The following is a 13,294-nucleotide window of genomic DNA, read 5'->3' as shown; positions in this document are numbered from 1 at the left end:
CCTATGGGACTGTTGGTTCCAAATTTTCATCTCAGTACAGCTGCATAGTGAGTACAGAGAATCCATGAATGGGCTTTACAAAGGCGAGGTCGAAAAAAATGATAAAATCAAGCCGCTACGGCACTGCTCTGTTGATACCAGTCAAATCTTATCGGAATGACATCATTATGAATGTGAAAGTATTACGATTAATAACGCATCATTTTTCTCTGCATTATGCTTCATGTTTACAACAAATGAAAATACCAGTACAACGATTATTTTCTCAAAATTTAAAATCATCAGCAATTTCGGAAGAAGGATTTTCTGAAACGGAATATAACTGTTTGAGAAGCATGTATGAATCTAAAACTCCAGAAGAATTTAAACGTTCAGAACATTTAGAGCCTGAGCCTCTACGAACCTATCTTTTGAATACATCACTCTATCCATTAGAAGGCTATCAAATTGCAGAACTGATGGAAGAAGCTCTCCGACACCAAAACTATCAACAAACGGTAGACATTTTTACATCAACGGCTAATGAGGACTCTCGGAATATACGAGGTTATGAATTGGTTGTTGATGCTTTGATGGAGTTGAAAGATTATAAACTTGCAGAGATGATATGCCTAAAGGGCGCTTCCAAGTTCTATACACAGAGAAACAACCCAATATTTGCACAACTATTGCGAATATATTGTGTCACGAATCAACCTGAAAAACTTGACGCTTTATATAAACAGCTAGCAGACAGTGGATTTATGGATAGTTTTCAACAGTACGCCGTTTTAAAGCGCTTTGCGGATCGTTCAGACTTAAAGTCTATGGAGGTATTTTTTGACAAGATAACAAAGCCTTCCGAACAGATTTTGCAACTAATGCTTACGCCCTATATTAACAATGATGTGGGTGTTGAAAAGGTCGAAGAAATATTTAACAAATTTTCTCAGCCCAATACCAAGATTTACAATATTGTAATGGATTATTTCGTCAACAAAGGAAGCTATACAAAGGCTGAAGAGATTTATCGGAGTATTAAGGAACCAGATACACACTCACACAATATTATTCTAAAAGCCTATACACAAACACAGGATACGCTCAAGTTGGCGAGACATGTGCAACAACATCCACCCGATAACTATACCTATAACACCCTGCTTACCAAGTATGCAAAGCTAGGAGACATTTCTACTGTGGAAAATATTTTCAAGATGATGAAAGAACGTTCGTTTGACACGTACAACATCATGTTGATGGCTTACAATAAGGCAGGCAGAAATGATAAGGCTCTTGAGTTTTATCAAACACAAATACCAACCTCTATCCAAGACGGATATTCATATGCCACTTTGATGAAAATTATCGCTGAAGAACATGATGCTGAAGCAGTTCAAAACGTTTATCAGTCCATTCAAAATCCCAACATGGTACACAAAAATATTTTGATGAATACACTGGCAGACCAAGGTAAAATGAAGGAAGTAGAAGAAATATTCAAGACCATTCAAGATCCTGATGAATATAGCATTAACTCACTTTTGAAGGCATTTATTAATGGCAAAGATTTCGAACGTGCTGAAATGTGTTTCAAAGAACTCAAAAATCCTACAACGAGTACTTGCAACATCATGCTAAAGGAATATAAGAAACGGAAAATGACAGACAAGATACGAACGATTTTCCACTCCATGCCGAAACCAAATAATCAGACCTATACCGTAATTCTTTCAGCCCTTCCTCCAACAGAGGCCATGGCTCTTCTGAAACAAATACCAAATCCAAACGACCTTCATATTCGAGCAATCATGGGCAACTTTGCTAATTCTGGTGATGTTGATATGGTTGTGCAAATATTTGAGAAGCTCGTCAATCCTCAGCCTGAAGCTTATGCCATTCTGTTGGCTGCCTTAACGAAAAACCTAAGCAAGGACAATGTGGCTGAAATGCTACCTGTCATTGAACACTATTATCAGCAAATGCCAGACAAAACTTATCTTGCAGCTGTGAATTGTGTCCTTAAAGGATATGCAGTTGCTGGAGATTATGAAACTGTTGAAAATATGATTGCTAAAATGCCAGAAGTTTCAATTATTTCTGAAAATTGTCTGTTGCGAGCGTATAAGGAAGCTTCAATGTATGACAAGGCCTATAACTTCTACATGAACCAAATGAAAATGGTGGATAGTGTGTCTTTTGTGCTAATCATGGCATGCTACTACAAGTGTCACCATACCAAACCTTCTGTACAGCTTGTTGAGGAATTATTTGCAAAACTTTCCGATCCTTACACATCTGCCTACAACTCACTGATGGAATTTTATTGTAGAGACAATACCCTTTCTTCCTACAATAAGGTTGTTAAATTATTTAAGAACATTCCAAATCCTGACCGTACTTCCTTCTCTCATTTAAACAAAGCCAAAGAAGCAATTGCAAAGCATGAAGGTTTATAATTTCAAAAACACATTAAATTATTTTTTAGATTTTACAGGTTCCAAGATTGGACTGTCTGAATCAACCTTGTCTTTCTCTTGTCTAACAATAATTTTTGAACCATCCAAGTAAATTCCAACATGATCACCATTGTCAGTCAAGTTGACAATATAAACCTTTTCTTCAGGATCAAGCATTGGCATGTGAATCTTGAGTTTCACATCGTGATGAGACTCCGTAGAAGGATTGCATCTCTTAATTTTTGGAATAGCTCCTCTAAGCACACCACTTTGACTTTTAGTCATTGGTTCTGTAATTTGATGGGCGAGCATGTCACCAATCCATAACTTGAATGGTTTTTCTTCACTTGCAGGAATTCCAGAATAGTGAACATAAATTCTACTCATCTCGTCATTCTTGTCACCCAATTGTTGTTCAGTATCAAATGAGTCATTATGTTGTTGTTTGATTCTAATATTATTTCTATTGCCCTCTTGAGTAATTTGAATTTGGATGAATCGACCATGTTCTGAAAGATTGAAATTTTGTTGAGTGTGAATATTGATTTGAGGCATATCGACACACAATGACACAATGGTATCTTCTTTTGGCTTTTTTGGAACTTCACCTCTCACAATAATGGTCTTCCCAGCAGCTGAATCTTCTTCTCGTTGATACATGACTTGATCTCCTTCATAAATCAATTTGAATGGTTTCTCAGGACTGGCTCTAATATTTGAAATGAAAACAACCATTTCCATCACGTCACCAAATTCCTTATTGGCCTCTTGTTTTTTGGTAATAATTTTAGAAGGTGCCTTTTCATTCTTCAAACCCATCACTTGTCTCTTCTTTTCTTCGTATTCATCATTGTCTAAAATACCCATTTCGAGTAAAGAATCTAATTTGCTTAATTGATCACGTTGAAGAGGAGTTAATTTCAATTTTAATCCCTTCTCCTCATCTTCATCCTCATCTTCATCCTCGTCTTCATCCTCAGAACTCTCTTCAGGTACAAGTTGTCTTTTTTTCGCACGATATTCTTCTTCTGTTAAAATTCCAGCATTGAATAAATCTTCAAGTTTTTTCAATTGATCTTGAACATTGGAAACACTTGTCTTGGCTGTGTTGATCGATTTCGTAACGACAGTAGCTTTTTCTTGTCTTTTTCTTTCTTCTTCCTTCTTCTTTTCTTCTTCAATTTTACGTAATTGTTGTCTCACCAAATTTTCCTTTTTTGACAACAATTCATCTTCTGACAAAATTTCACTATCCACCAAATGAGCCATCTTTTCCAATTGTTGAATTTGTTCAGCACTTAATACTTGTCGTTCTTGAGCTGTTAAATTCAATTGATATCCACTCTTTTCATTCTTTTTCACAGAAGAGGTCACCATTGCATTCCTTCCAATCTTGGAAATAATTTCATCTTGTGAGTCACCACTCTCTTCGTCTTCGGTTGAGGAATTTTGTAAAATTTTTCGACCCGTGGCAACGACTCTTCCTCCACCAATATTTTTCATAAAATCTCGATCGGAAGAAGTTGTATCATCATCATCATTTCCACTCACGACAGCAACTGCTTCATTGTCATCATCATTACTCTCTGAAGTGTCATAATCTGACAATTTTGAATGAGTATTCACTGTTCTTGATGGAGTGTTGATGTTGCTGTTGGAAGATTTCACAACTGTTGGTTTGTTGTTTGTTGAAGTTTTTACAACGACTACAGGTGAAGATTTCACACCAATTCCTCTTGAATGACTGGAGGATGATTTAATGACAGGTTCATCGTCTGAACTTGAATCTTCTTTGACAATGTGTTTACGTTGTGTCGTTGTTGTTGGGGTGGTGGTGGTGGCAGAGGAGGAATTGTTGTTGTTGTTATTAGCAACACTGGTCGATGGTTTGGATTGAGTATTACCAAATTTGGAAGATGTGACGATTGGACTGTCATCTTCGTCTTCTTCGGCAATGGATCCACCACTGAGAATTTTCTTCTTTTCTTCCTCTATGTGTTGTTGGGTCGTGTTGGAACATTAATGGTTAAATTTTATATATTTCATTGGAATTTCATGATGACGATAAATAGATTTGAAACAATTAATTTTAACAATGATGATCGAGTGTGTGAGAAAAAGTGTGAGAAAGGAGGAGATTGGATCATGGAAAAATTGTCGTTTGTGTGTGAAAACATTTTTGAAATCTTCCTTTCGGATCTCAAAGTAGAAATTGGAATGATAACATACCGAAATCTTCTGGATCCATCAATCCTTGCTCGAGAAAGGATTCGAGAATTTGAATTTGTTCTCGTTGCTCATCTGTGAGGGTGACCATTGTGAATCAATTTTTTTGTTTTGATTTTTTTGAATGTCAGTTGTCAAACATCATTAACTTTTTTTCTCTTTGAATCATTCCACACATGTCGTTCTCGTGGTATTAACATACTTTTTTACAAAACACACAAGTGGTACGGTATTGACTCAAATAATTTTATTTGGAAAGTTAGAAAAGCATTCTGTGCTACAAGCTCTACAAAACAATGGAATTTGCTCAAGTTGATGTTTGCTCTTGGTTGGAAGTTTTGATAATGCAATAAAGTTAATACCTGTGTTTTGAGACATGAATTGATTACAAGTAGAACAACAATTCATTCGTGTGTGATCAATAAGGTCATCCAACAAATGTTTGGGAACAGTAGATTTGTAATGAGCTTTCAATAGATCAAAATTCAATTTGAAATGTTGTGAGGAAGAACATTCAAAAGACGTTTCCTTGTTACGAGATGAAGAAACACTTGTCGTCGATGAAGCAATAGTAATTGCTCCAACATGATCATCATCGCTCATGTCCATGTCATGAATGTCTCGCATGGGAGATGATTCTTCATCATGTTGTACTTGACAACATTTTCCATGACATAATTGATGATCTGAGTTTACAATAAATCTTTTTGCAAATTCTAACAAGGTGCTGTCATGTTTCAGACACATCTTTTGGTAAAATCTTTTTCGTTCTTCAATGTTGAATGAATCACAACGAAAGGTTCTTAATTTTGAAAGATTCCGTAGTTCGTACGGTAAGCAGATTAGAGGGTTATGATCAATGAATAATCGCATGAGTTTTTTACAATTTTCAATTTCTTTTGGAATGGTCTTCAAGTTGTTGTGAGATAGATCAATTTCAACTAGATTTACACACTCTCCAATGTATTTAGGTAAGAATTGTATTTGGTTATTGGAAAGAGTTAATTTTGTAAGTGAATATTTTGGAAAAGGATTGTTGATGGGAAAGTTTGTTAACAAGTTGTTTGAAAAAGATATTATTTTACAATTCACTAATTTTGTCAAAATTTCATCTTCTGGAATGCTTGATAATTGATTTTCATTCAAAAAAACACGTTCTACTCTTGTAAACATTGTTAAACATGTTGGCAATATGGAAATTGAATTTTGTGCCAAATTTAATTCCCAAATTGCAGTCAACGACTCGATACGAACATATCCATTCAAAACATCTTGAATCGTATTCATAATCTTATCACTGATCTGTGAATTCGCTAAATTTAAAATACGGTACTTTAAATCAATGGCTCGCAGCACAAGGCTTGTCGTGGTATAAACAATTTGATTTTCTTCCTCAGTGAGAGCAAGTTCCGATGTTGAGGTTTGATCCGAAGCAGATGATGATAGTGTTGCTGTTGGATCTCCTTCTTGAATGGAAGTGGATGATCCATCATCATTTCCTGCGTGATCATCTTGATGCGGTGGTTGTTGTTGCATTTTTTTTAATTTGAACTTGAATAAATTTCTTAAATTTTTTAAATTTGAACTTGTAAAGGTTCAAAAAAGGGTTCACAAGGTGTGAAATGGAAAAGTGTTTAAGGTTCATTGAGATTAGAGAATGTTACAAAGATCGTCAAAAAATCCTGGCTGTCTAGCTTCAATTTTTCGAATCTTTACATTTGGAGAAATGATTAAATGATTGTCCAAGCTCTTCATGTCCTTGAGAGGAGATTTGTTTTTCACACAAGTCTCGCAATCTTCATCTTCCAAGTCAGGATAAAAGTAAAGCATTAAATGATCCATATTCACACTTTTTACAAATGGATTCAATCGAGCTTGAATGTTTTTTGTGATATCATTTGTTTGTTTTGAACAATTCCAGACTCGTACTTCTGTGAATTTTCCAATCAATGGTTTTTTCAATTCTTGATTCTGCCAACACGTCAAAAAATCCACTCGAGTCACATCTGAAGGTGCTGTACAACGATCTAAAACATTCATTTCAATTCCATTTAGCAATAATCTAAGAGAGTAGTAATTGGACGAGTAAGGAGAAGGACTTGTGATAATTGCAATGTGAGTCCATTCATTAAAACAGATGTATTGGTGTGCGAGCAAGGTTGAACAATTCTCTACTAGCTTCAATATGGAATCTTCCATTTCTAAACTCAACGTGAAACTTTCATTTCCTAACTTGATTAAGGTTCCATTGGAAGGTTTTCCAATATAGACATTCATTTCTACTGTACATTGTGTTAGAGATAATATTTCAAATTCTGGAATTTTCACCTGACAAAGTTCACATTTTGTTTCTAATTCTGTTGTGTTTGCTACTTCACCATATTCCTCTTCTTCATCTCCACTGGACAAGTGCAACGTATCAAATAAATAATTTCCATTTCCCAACGCTCGGTTACATCTTCTTACTAATTGTTTCAAGCTATATTTATAAGTGAATCCTAATTTCTCACGTACTTGTTCGACATGGGCTTCATCCTTTTTCATCAAGGTCTGTAATAATATTTTGTATACCAAATCATCTTCATTTTCAAATTTTTCAAAACTGGTACGATTGAGAGTGGATAAAAGAGATAGACATTGTATTCCACTGAAGGTTAAAATCACTCCGAACAATTCGGAAGGTAAACAAGCGAATTGAGTTGGGTTTGATGGACGATCGGAATGAATATTCATGACTCCACCTAAATGTCTTACATTTTTCAATGGATTATCATGAATGGAGAGTCGGAATGGACCTTCAGTGATCAATGAGAAGAGATTGTCAGATCGAGGAGGATCATGATTGGAGGAGTATCGATTTCGTCTTGGAAACATTTTTTGAAATGAACTTTTCTGTTCACTTTTTTTGAAAAACAAGAACACTGTATTAAATTTAATTATGATATTCACTAACAGTTATGTCAATGACAGTATTAAATTTCATTATGATATTCACTTATTGCTTGGAGTCACTTGCATGATGCTGGTGTTGGTAGTATGAGACAATTTCCAAACAAAGGTATCTGAAAAACCAGCAGAATACAATTCATCACATTCATCGTCAAACATAATGGATTGAATACCATCGCCGTGTCCTTCATACTCTTCAAATTCACCTGTAGAATAATTCATTAATACAACTAGTCGTTCGCGTGTTCCAAATGCAATCCAACGATGTTTTTGTGAAATTGCAAAACAATTTGCAAAGCAATGCATCTCGACCACTCTCAAACAATATTCTCTCTTGTAATTGTAGAATTCAATCTTGGGACAAGTTTTAGAAGGAGCTGTAATTAATAACACCTCTGATTCAAAAGGAGAGAATTTGGCAATAACATCAATTTCATACTTTTCCTTTTCTGCCACTTTTCTAGTGTAAATGTGAGGAGCAAATTTTGCAATTTGTGTTAAATCTGTGTCATTCCAAACTGACACTAAACCTGTACAAGTAGTATTTACAAATCGTTTGGTTTTAGGATCGTAATCGAGTGAACAAATTCGAAGTCCTTGGAATTCTCGAAGGAAAATAAATCGATTCTCTAAAAATTCTGTTGGAAGTGCCAAAGTCGAATCTGATGTTAAATTCACCAAATTGTCTACAAGAGTGAGAATACCATTGGCACTTCCTGTAATGATTCTATTGGATGGAGTAACCAAAATGCAAGTCAAAGCTTCCTCATGTGGCTTGATCTTATTCTTTAAAACGTTTTCCAAGTTATTTAAATAATTCACAAATATGGTTCCTTCACTATACCCGACGACAACGAGATTACTTGTTGAGCTCTTGTCCATACAAAGTGCTGCCACATGGACATCTTCACCTCGTTTCATTTCCAATACTTGATTGAGAGAAAGATTGTTGTTCGATATAAACTTGGTCCATACTCGAACCGTTCCGTCATGGGAGCTGCTCGTCACGTAGCCATTGACTTTGGCTAAACCACTCACAACATGTGAATGACTTGTGATCATTCTGATGCATTGCTGTTGATCCCAATGAATGTACCAAATGGTTCCTTTACAGGTACCAACAACTCCTTGATTAGCTTTTTCATCAAAACATGAAGCAATTATTGGACCATCTAACTCCATCTGTTCCCTCAATACAATATGATATTGTTTGTCCTTCTTGGTGCATTTCCATCTCTTTACAGATCCATCGGTTCCTGAAGTAATGATAGTATTCTTTCTCCAACAAATGTGATCAATTTCATAGGAATCATGAACGGCCATCCATTTATGATCGAGTTCATTCGTCTCCAAGTTAAACGCTAAAATAAAACCAGACGAAGCTCCAATCCATGCACTTCGGTAATCTTCACTAAATCCAATAGAAGTAAAATGAATAGGATCTTCAGGTGATCCCAACAGTTGCTTATCAACTTTGGCTGGAGACATGAGAAGTTGTCCTTCAGGGTTGAGATACCAAAATGTGATGGAATTTTTACCACACGTGATAAATTCAAAGGAAGGAGAGCTTGGGAACCATTTGATTACATAAATTTCTTCCGCAACCAAAGTATTGGCGATTAATTTGCCTGTTTCGACAGACCATATGGCTAATACACACTTGTCATCGTACTCATTGATGCCGACACTGATAAAGTATTTGCCGTCGTGTGAGAAATCCATTGCTAGAACACCCCACTTGTGGTATTCCAATCTCTTGACTGGAGATTTGGTTTCTAAATTCCAGAAAATGATTGGTGAATCTAATGTAATACCTTTCGCTCCTCCGCATGAAGCCAAAATCTTGTTGTTGGGATGAATGCAAATCATATTGATCTCATGTTCATGACCTGTTAGATATTGTTGTGCTCTTGTGGCAATATCTTCAATGATTATCACATTTCCAGATGTATAAATTAAAGATCCTTGCTTTTCAAGCCATATCAAATTTTCTCTTGCGTGACTACTGTATCCACATACTCTTGCAAGTGTTAACTTGGAGGGTTCTCGTGGTAAATTTCGATCCGAGTTGATCAGTTTGGATGGTTTTCTATTGAACATGTATTTCTTAAAAGGTCGATCCGTATGAACAAGATGATGATGATCATGGTAATCATGAGACTGATTTGCAGATACATCTCTAACAATGGCTGGGTCAATTGCTTCTAGCTCTTCCAATGCTCGTTTGTTTCGATCGTCATACGTTTTCTCATACACACCTCGATATTGAGCAGCAAGCTCATCAATCTCAAACTCTTCCTCTTTCTTTTTTTCCATCATTCTTCGCTCTAAATGACTCTCAATCATTAAATTGATATCTCTAGATTTATCACCGAGGAATGTCCATACCAGAATTCCATCTTCACCACAGCTAATGACATGTCCACAATCTGAGGTGAATATCACCTTCTTAATGTTTCCCGAGTGGCCAACAAACTTTTGACAACTGAAATTGGCAAGGTCTTTTGAATTCCACACTCTTAATAATCGTTCCTCACCTCCACATACCAAGTATTTACCATTTTGGCTGGTATCCATTGTTATTGCATTGTGTTTGGGAGCATATTCCTGAATGTTGTAAATTCATTTTTACAATTCAGAGTTAAAACGAATCAAGTGAAATGCAAATTCATGAACGGGTTAACAGGTTATGAACATGCAACTATTACCTACAGTTTCAGATATTATTTCTCCCTTTTCCAAGCATATGGACATTAACTTGGAGTCCGAGGTTGATGCAATAATTTCTTTTGAGTCTGCGGAGAAAACAATGCTCTCAAAGAAGTCAGTTGGAGTTTCAAATTGGAACACTTCTTCGAAATCGTTACATCCGTACACATGAATAAGATTTCTGGTCGGTGAGATGAATGAGAAATATTTTCCATCTCTGCTCATTGAAAGGTTCACATTCTTGCATTCACAGGCATAGGGTATTACTTTTACAGGTTGATACATGTGCCTAGTATCTGAAACACAGATCGATTCCTTAGAAGATGTAATTAACCATCGTGAATCATGGGTATATGCGATAGCCAGAACATCTGTTAAATGAGCTTTGTATTCTTCTAACACTTGAGTGGTAGGAACCTCAAATATTCGTACAATTCCGCTCTCAAAGCCACATGCCATCATATGGTCAAATTTGTGATAGTCCACACAAATGGGATTTTCACCGTCAACATCAAACTGATATTTCTGATTTAAAGTTGTTAAATCCCATATTCTGATGGTTCTATCTAATGCAACGGTTGCAAATTCCATTCTGTTGGGATCCGAGGCAACATCAAGCACTTGTTTGGTGTGAGAACGTAATACTGATCTATATTTTTGTGAACTAATTTCAAGAATTCCTATGGAGCCATTAGAATCTCCAATGAGTGCCTTAAATCCATCTTTTGATGTTACCACGCTCATCACGGCATTTTCAAGCTCTGCCTCAATGAAAAAATCTGAAAAATCAAGAGGCCATACTCGAACGTACTTGTCAGAAGATCCAGTGATACATATTCCCTCGTTAATATACAGAGAATTAATAGCACTGTTGTGAAGTTGGAACACACACTCAACGATCCTCTTTGTGTAATTAACTTGATAAATGGCTCCAGATTCAGTACCTAAATAAAAACGATGATCCTTATCTCCAAGCTGTTTCAACAATAAAAATATCAACCAAAAAATACTGTTGTTGTGGTGAACACTTACATGAGGCGAGACAAATGTCTTTTCAAACGCAATATCTAAAAAGTTTTGTTTTGTAAGGCTGTAATTTTCAAGCGAGAGCGAGCATCCTCTAACTATTCCTCCCTTTAATCTCCATAACCTTATATTTTCAAATCCACAGGTCACGAACTTGGTGTCTTCTCCTGGAGCAAAGCTGACCTTTTTCACTGAATAATCACAAACATATTTTGAAATGATCGGAATCTCTTCAGAATTTTTCACATTAGAAATATCCCAAATGATGAATTGTGTTTTTAAAGACTTGTCTTTTCCAATAGTCATTAACACATTTCCGTTATCAGAGATGCAGAGGCATGTTATCTCCGATTCTTGACCTTTCAATACAGCAAGACATCGACAAGTCTCAACGTCCCATATTCTTATTAACGGTATTGTGTTTTGAACAGAAGCCATGATACTGCATTTAAAATCAGTCGCCAAAGAAGTTACAAAATGAGTGTGACCTTGGAATGCTGTTTGTTTGCCAGAATTTACGTCCATTTTGATAATAGTGGATCCACATGGAAATAAACAATATGCAGAATCCAATGTCCAACATAGATTTGAGTTGAAATGAGAGTTATATCCAATGAATCTTTTGCATTCCATAATTGGACTTGGTGTTAGCATTGATTTGTTGGAAAGAACTCCAGCTATTTTTGATGATCGTTTGGAACCAGTTGAACCAACAGATGAAGTTCTACTTGTGTTAAAACTTGTTGATGGTTTTTTGAGGGTGTCTGGATCAATAATACATGCTAATTTCACATTTGCTGGTTCTCCAGGGATCCAAAACCAATCATACTCGTCACTCCAATTCATTCCTTTATGAATTGGCAGATACAAGTCTTTGGCAAGGTTTTCTGATGTATATAAATTGTCTGAAGTGAAAATATTCTTTAGAGATAGATTTGCGCAAATGACAGCTCCTCTCACGCATTTAAACACTTTTTCTAGATGAGTTTGTACAAGTGCTTTAAAATCAATTGCAATTGTAGTCCATTTGTCATTTAGATAATCCACAGGAATGTACACAGTATTATGAGTTTTCTGTTGAAAGGACGACTCTATAGAAAAGGTCACAGAGTACAATTGCACTTACCTTAACTTGCTTGTACACATTTCCAAAAGAAAATCGAATCGTCATTTCATCCTTAGTCATGATATCGATATGGAACACAAATACTTCCTTGGAGGCTCGAAGTTGAACATAGCAAAATTGCCCTACCAAGCCTAGAACGTCTCCTTTGTTTTTGGGAATGTTGGAAGGAAATGAAACGTAGTTGTTGGAAGGAACTGATCCCTTAATTCGGAACACTGTTTTTCCAATGTCCCGATCCATTTCTTGACTCACTCCTCCTTCGGATGAGTATTGCTTTGACTTCTCGGAGCAAAGTTTAACGATATTTACGTATGGTTGTTGCCATGCTGTCATATCGACAATTTTCAACAAGGTTTTTGTATGATTATTCAAGTGTCCATGAATAGAAAAACGATATCGGATCCCACCTACCATGTTGTTGCATTTTCTTTTGTTTTGGTTTGTACAAAATTTTGGCGCGAACACAAACGCACAGAAAGAGTCTTCGTTGGCATCAGAGACACCAAATTCCCCAGAACGACGTCTCTCATGATGAATTCAGAATTTTTCAACGAAACCACAACGTCAAGGAGCCAACAAGCATGACGATAGGATGATCAGCGAGTAATTGATCACCTGCTTGATCTTGACAATGGAGGTATTTTTACGGAATTGACCTCACATTCCGAGATTTTTAAAAAACAAAAAAAATATTTTAATACTTCTTCACACCTCTGGTGTGTGCTGCGACTATTTGTAATTGTGCATCTCCCTCATAGAAGGACATTGCAAACACTGTCAATATACAGCACCAACTTGTTTAATAACACACTTGTAATTG

The 13,294-nt window shown here is 36.0% G+C and overlaps 5 protein-coding genes across 5 annotated transcripts; 1 reads left to right on the top strand and 4 right to left on the bottom strand.

Moving 5' to 3' along the window:
- Positions 1-98: 98 nt before the first annotated feature.
- C9374_010451 (uncharacterized protein) lies at positions 99-2,438 on the top strand (the record flags this gene model as incomplete). The annotated part of the gene is made up of 1 exon (XM_044685997.1): positions 99-2,438. The coding sequence occupies one exon, from the start codon at positions 99-101 to the stop codon at positions 2,436-2,438; it is 2,340 nt and encodes a 779-aa protein (XP_044543881.1).
- An 18-nt stretch (positions 2,439-2,456) lies between these two features.
- Positions 2,457-4,755, bottom strand: C9374_010450 (uncharacterized protein; the record flags this gene model as incomplete). The annotated part of the gene is made up of 2 exons (XM_044685996.1): positions 2,457-4,429; positions 4,668-4,755. The coding sequence occupies 2 exons, from the start codon at positions 4,753-4,755 to the stop codon at positions 2,457-2,459; spliced, it is 2,061 nt and encodes a 686-aa protein (XP_044543880.1).
- A 146-nt stretch (positions 4,756-4,901) lies between these two features.
- C9374_010449 (uncharacterized protein) lies at positions 4,902-6,200 on the bottom strand (the record flags this gene model as incomplete). The annotated part of the gene is made up of 1 exon (XM_044685994.1): positions 4,902-6,200. One exon carries the CDS (start codon positions 6,198-6,200, stop codon positions 4,902-4,904), a length of 1,299 nt encoding a protein of 432 aa, XP_044543879.1.
- A 114-nt stretch (positions 6,201-6,314) lies between these two features.
- On the bottom strand, positions 6,315-7,538 carry C9374_010448 (uncharacterized protein; the record flags this gene model as incomplete). The annotated part of the gene is made up of 1 exon (XM_044685993.1): positions 6,315-7,538. The coding sequence occupies one exon, from the start codon at positions 7,536-7,538 to the stop codon at positions 6,315-6,317; it is 1,224 nt and encodes a 407-aa protein (XP_044543878.1).
- Positions 7,539-7,655: 117 nt separating this feature from the next.
- C9374_010447 (uncharacterized protein) lies at positions 7,656-12,898 on the bottom strand (the record flags this gene model as incomplete). Its single annotated transcript, XM_044685992.1, has 5 exons — positions 7,656-10,220; positions 10,326-11,297; positions 11,355-12,422; positions 12,475-12,800; positions 12,886-12,898. 5 exons carry the CDS (start codon positions 12,896-12,898, stop codon positions 7,656-7,658), a joined length of 4,944 nt encoding a protein of 1,647 aa, XP_044543877.1.
- Between the last annotated feature and the right edge of the window lie 396 nt (positions 12,899-13,294).

The sequence above is a fragment of the Naegleria lovaniensis genome (genome assembly GCF_003324165.1).
Source record: "Naegleria lovaniensis strain ATCC 30569 chromosome Unknown tig043, whole genome shotgun sequence".
NCBI lineage: Eukaryota > Heterolobosea > Eutetramitea > Acrasida > Naegleriidae > Naegleria > Naegleria lovaniensis.
The sequence above is the reverse complement of the archived record's forward strand: the minus strand, read 5'-3'. Positions and strand labels throughout refer to the sequence as shown.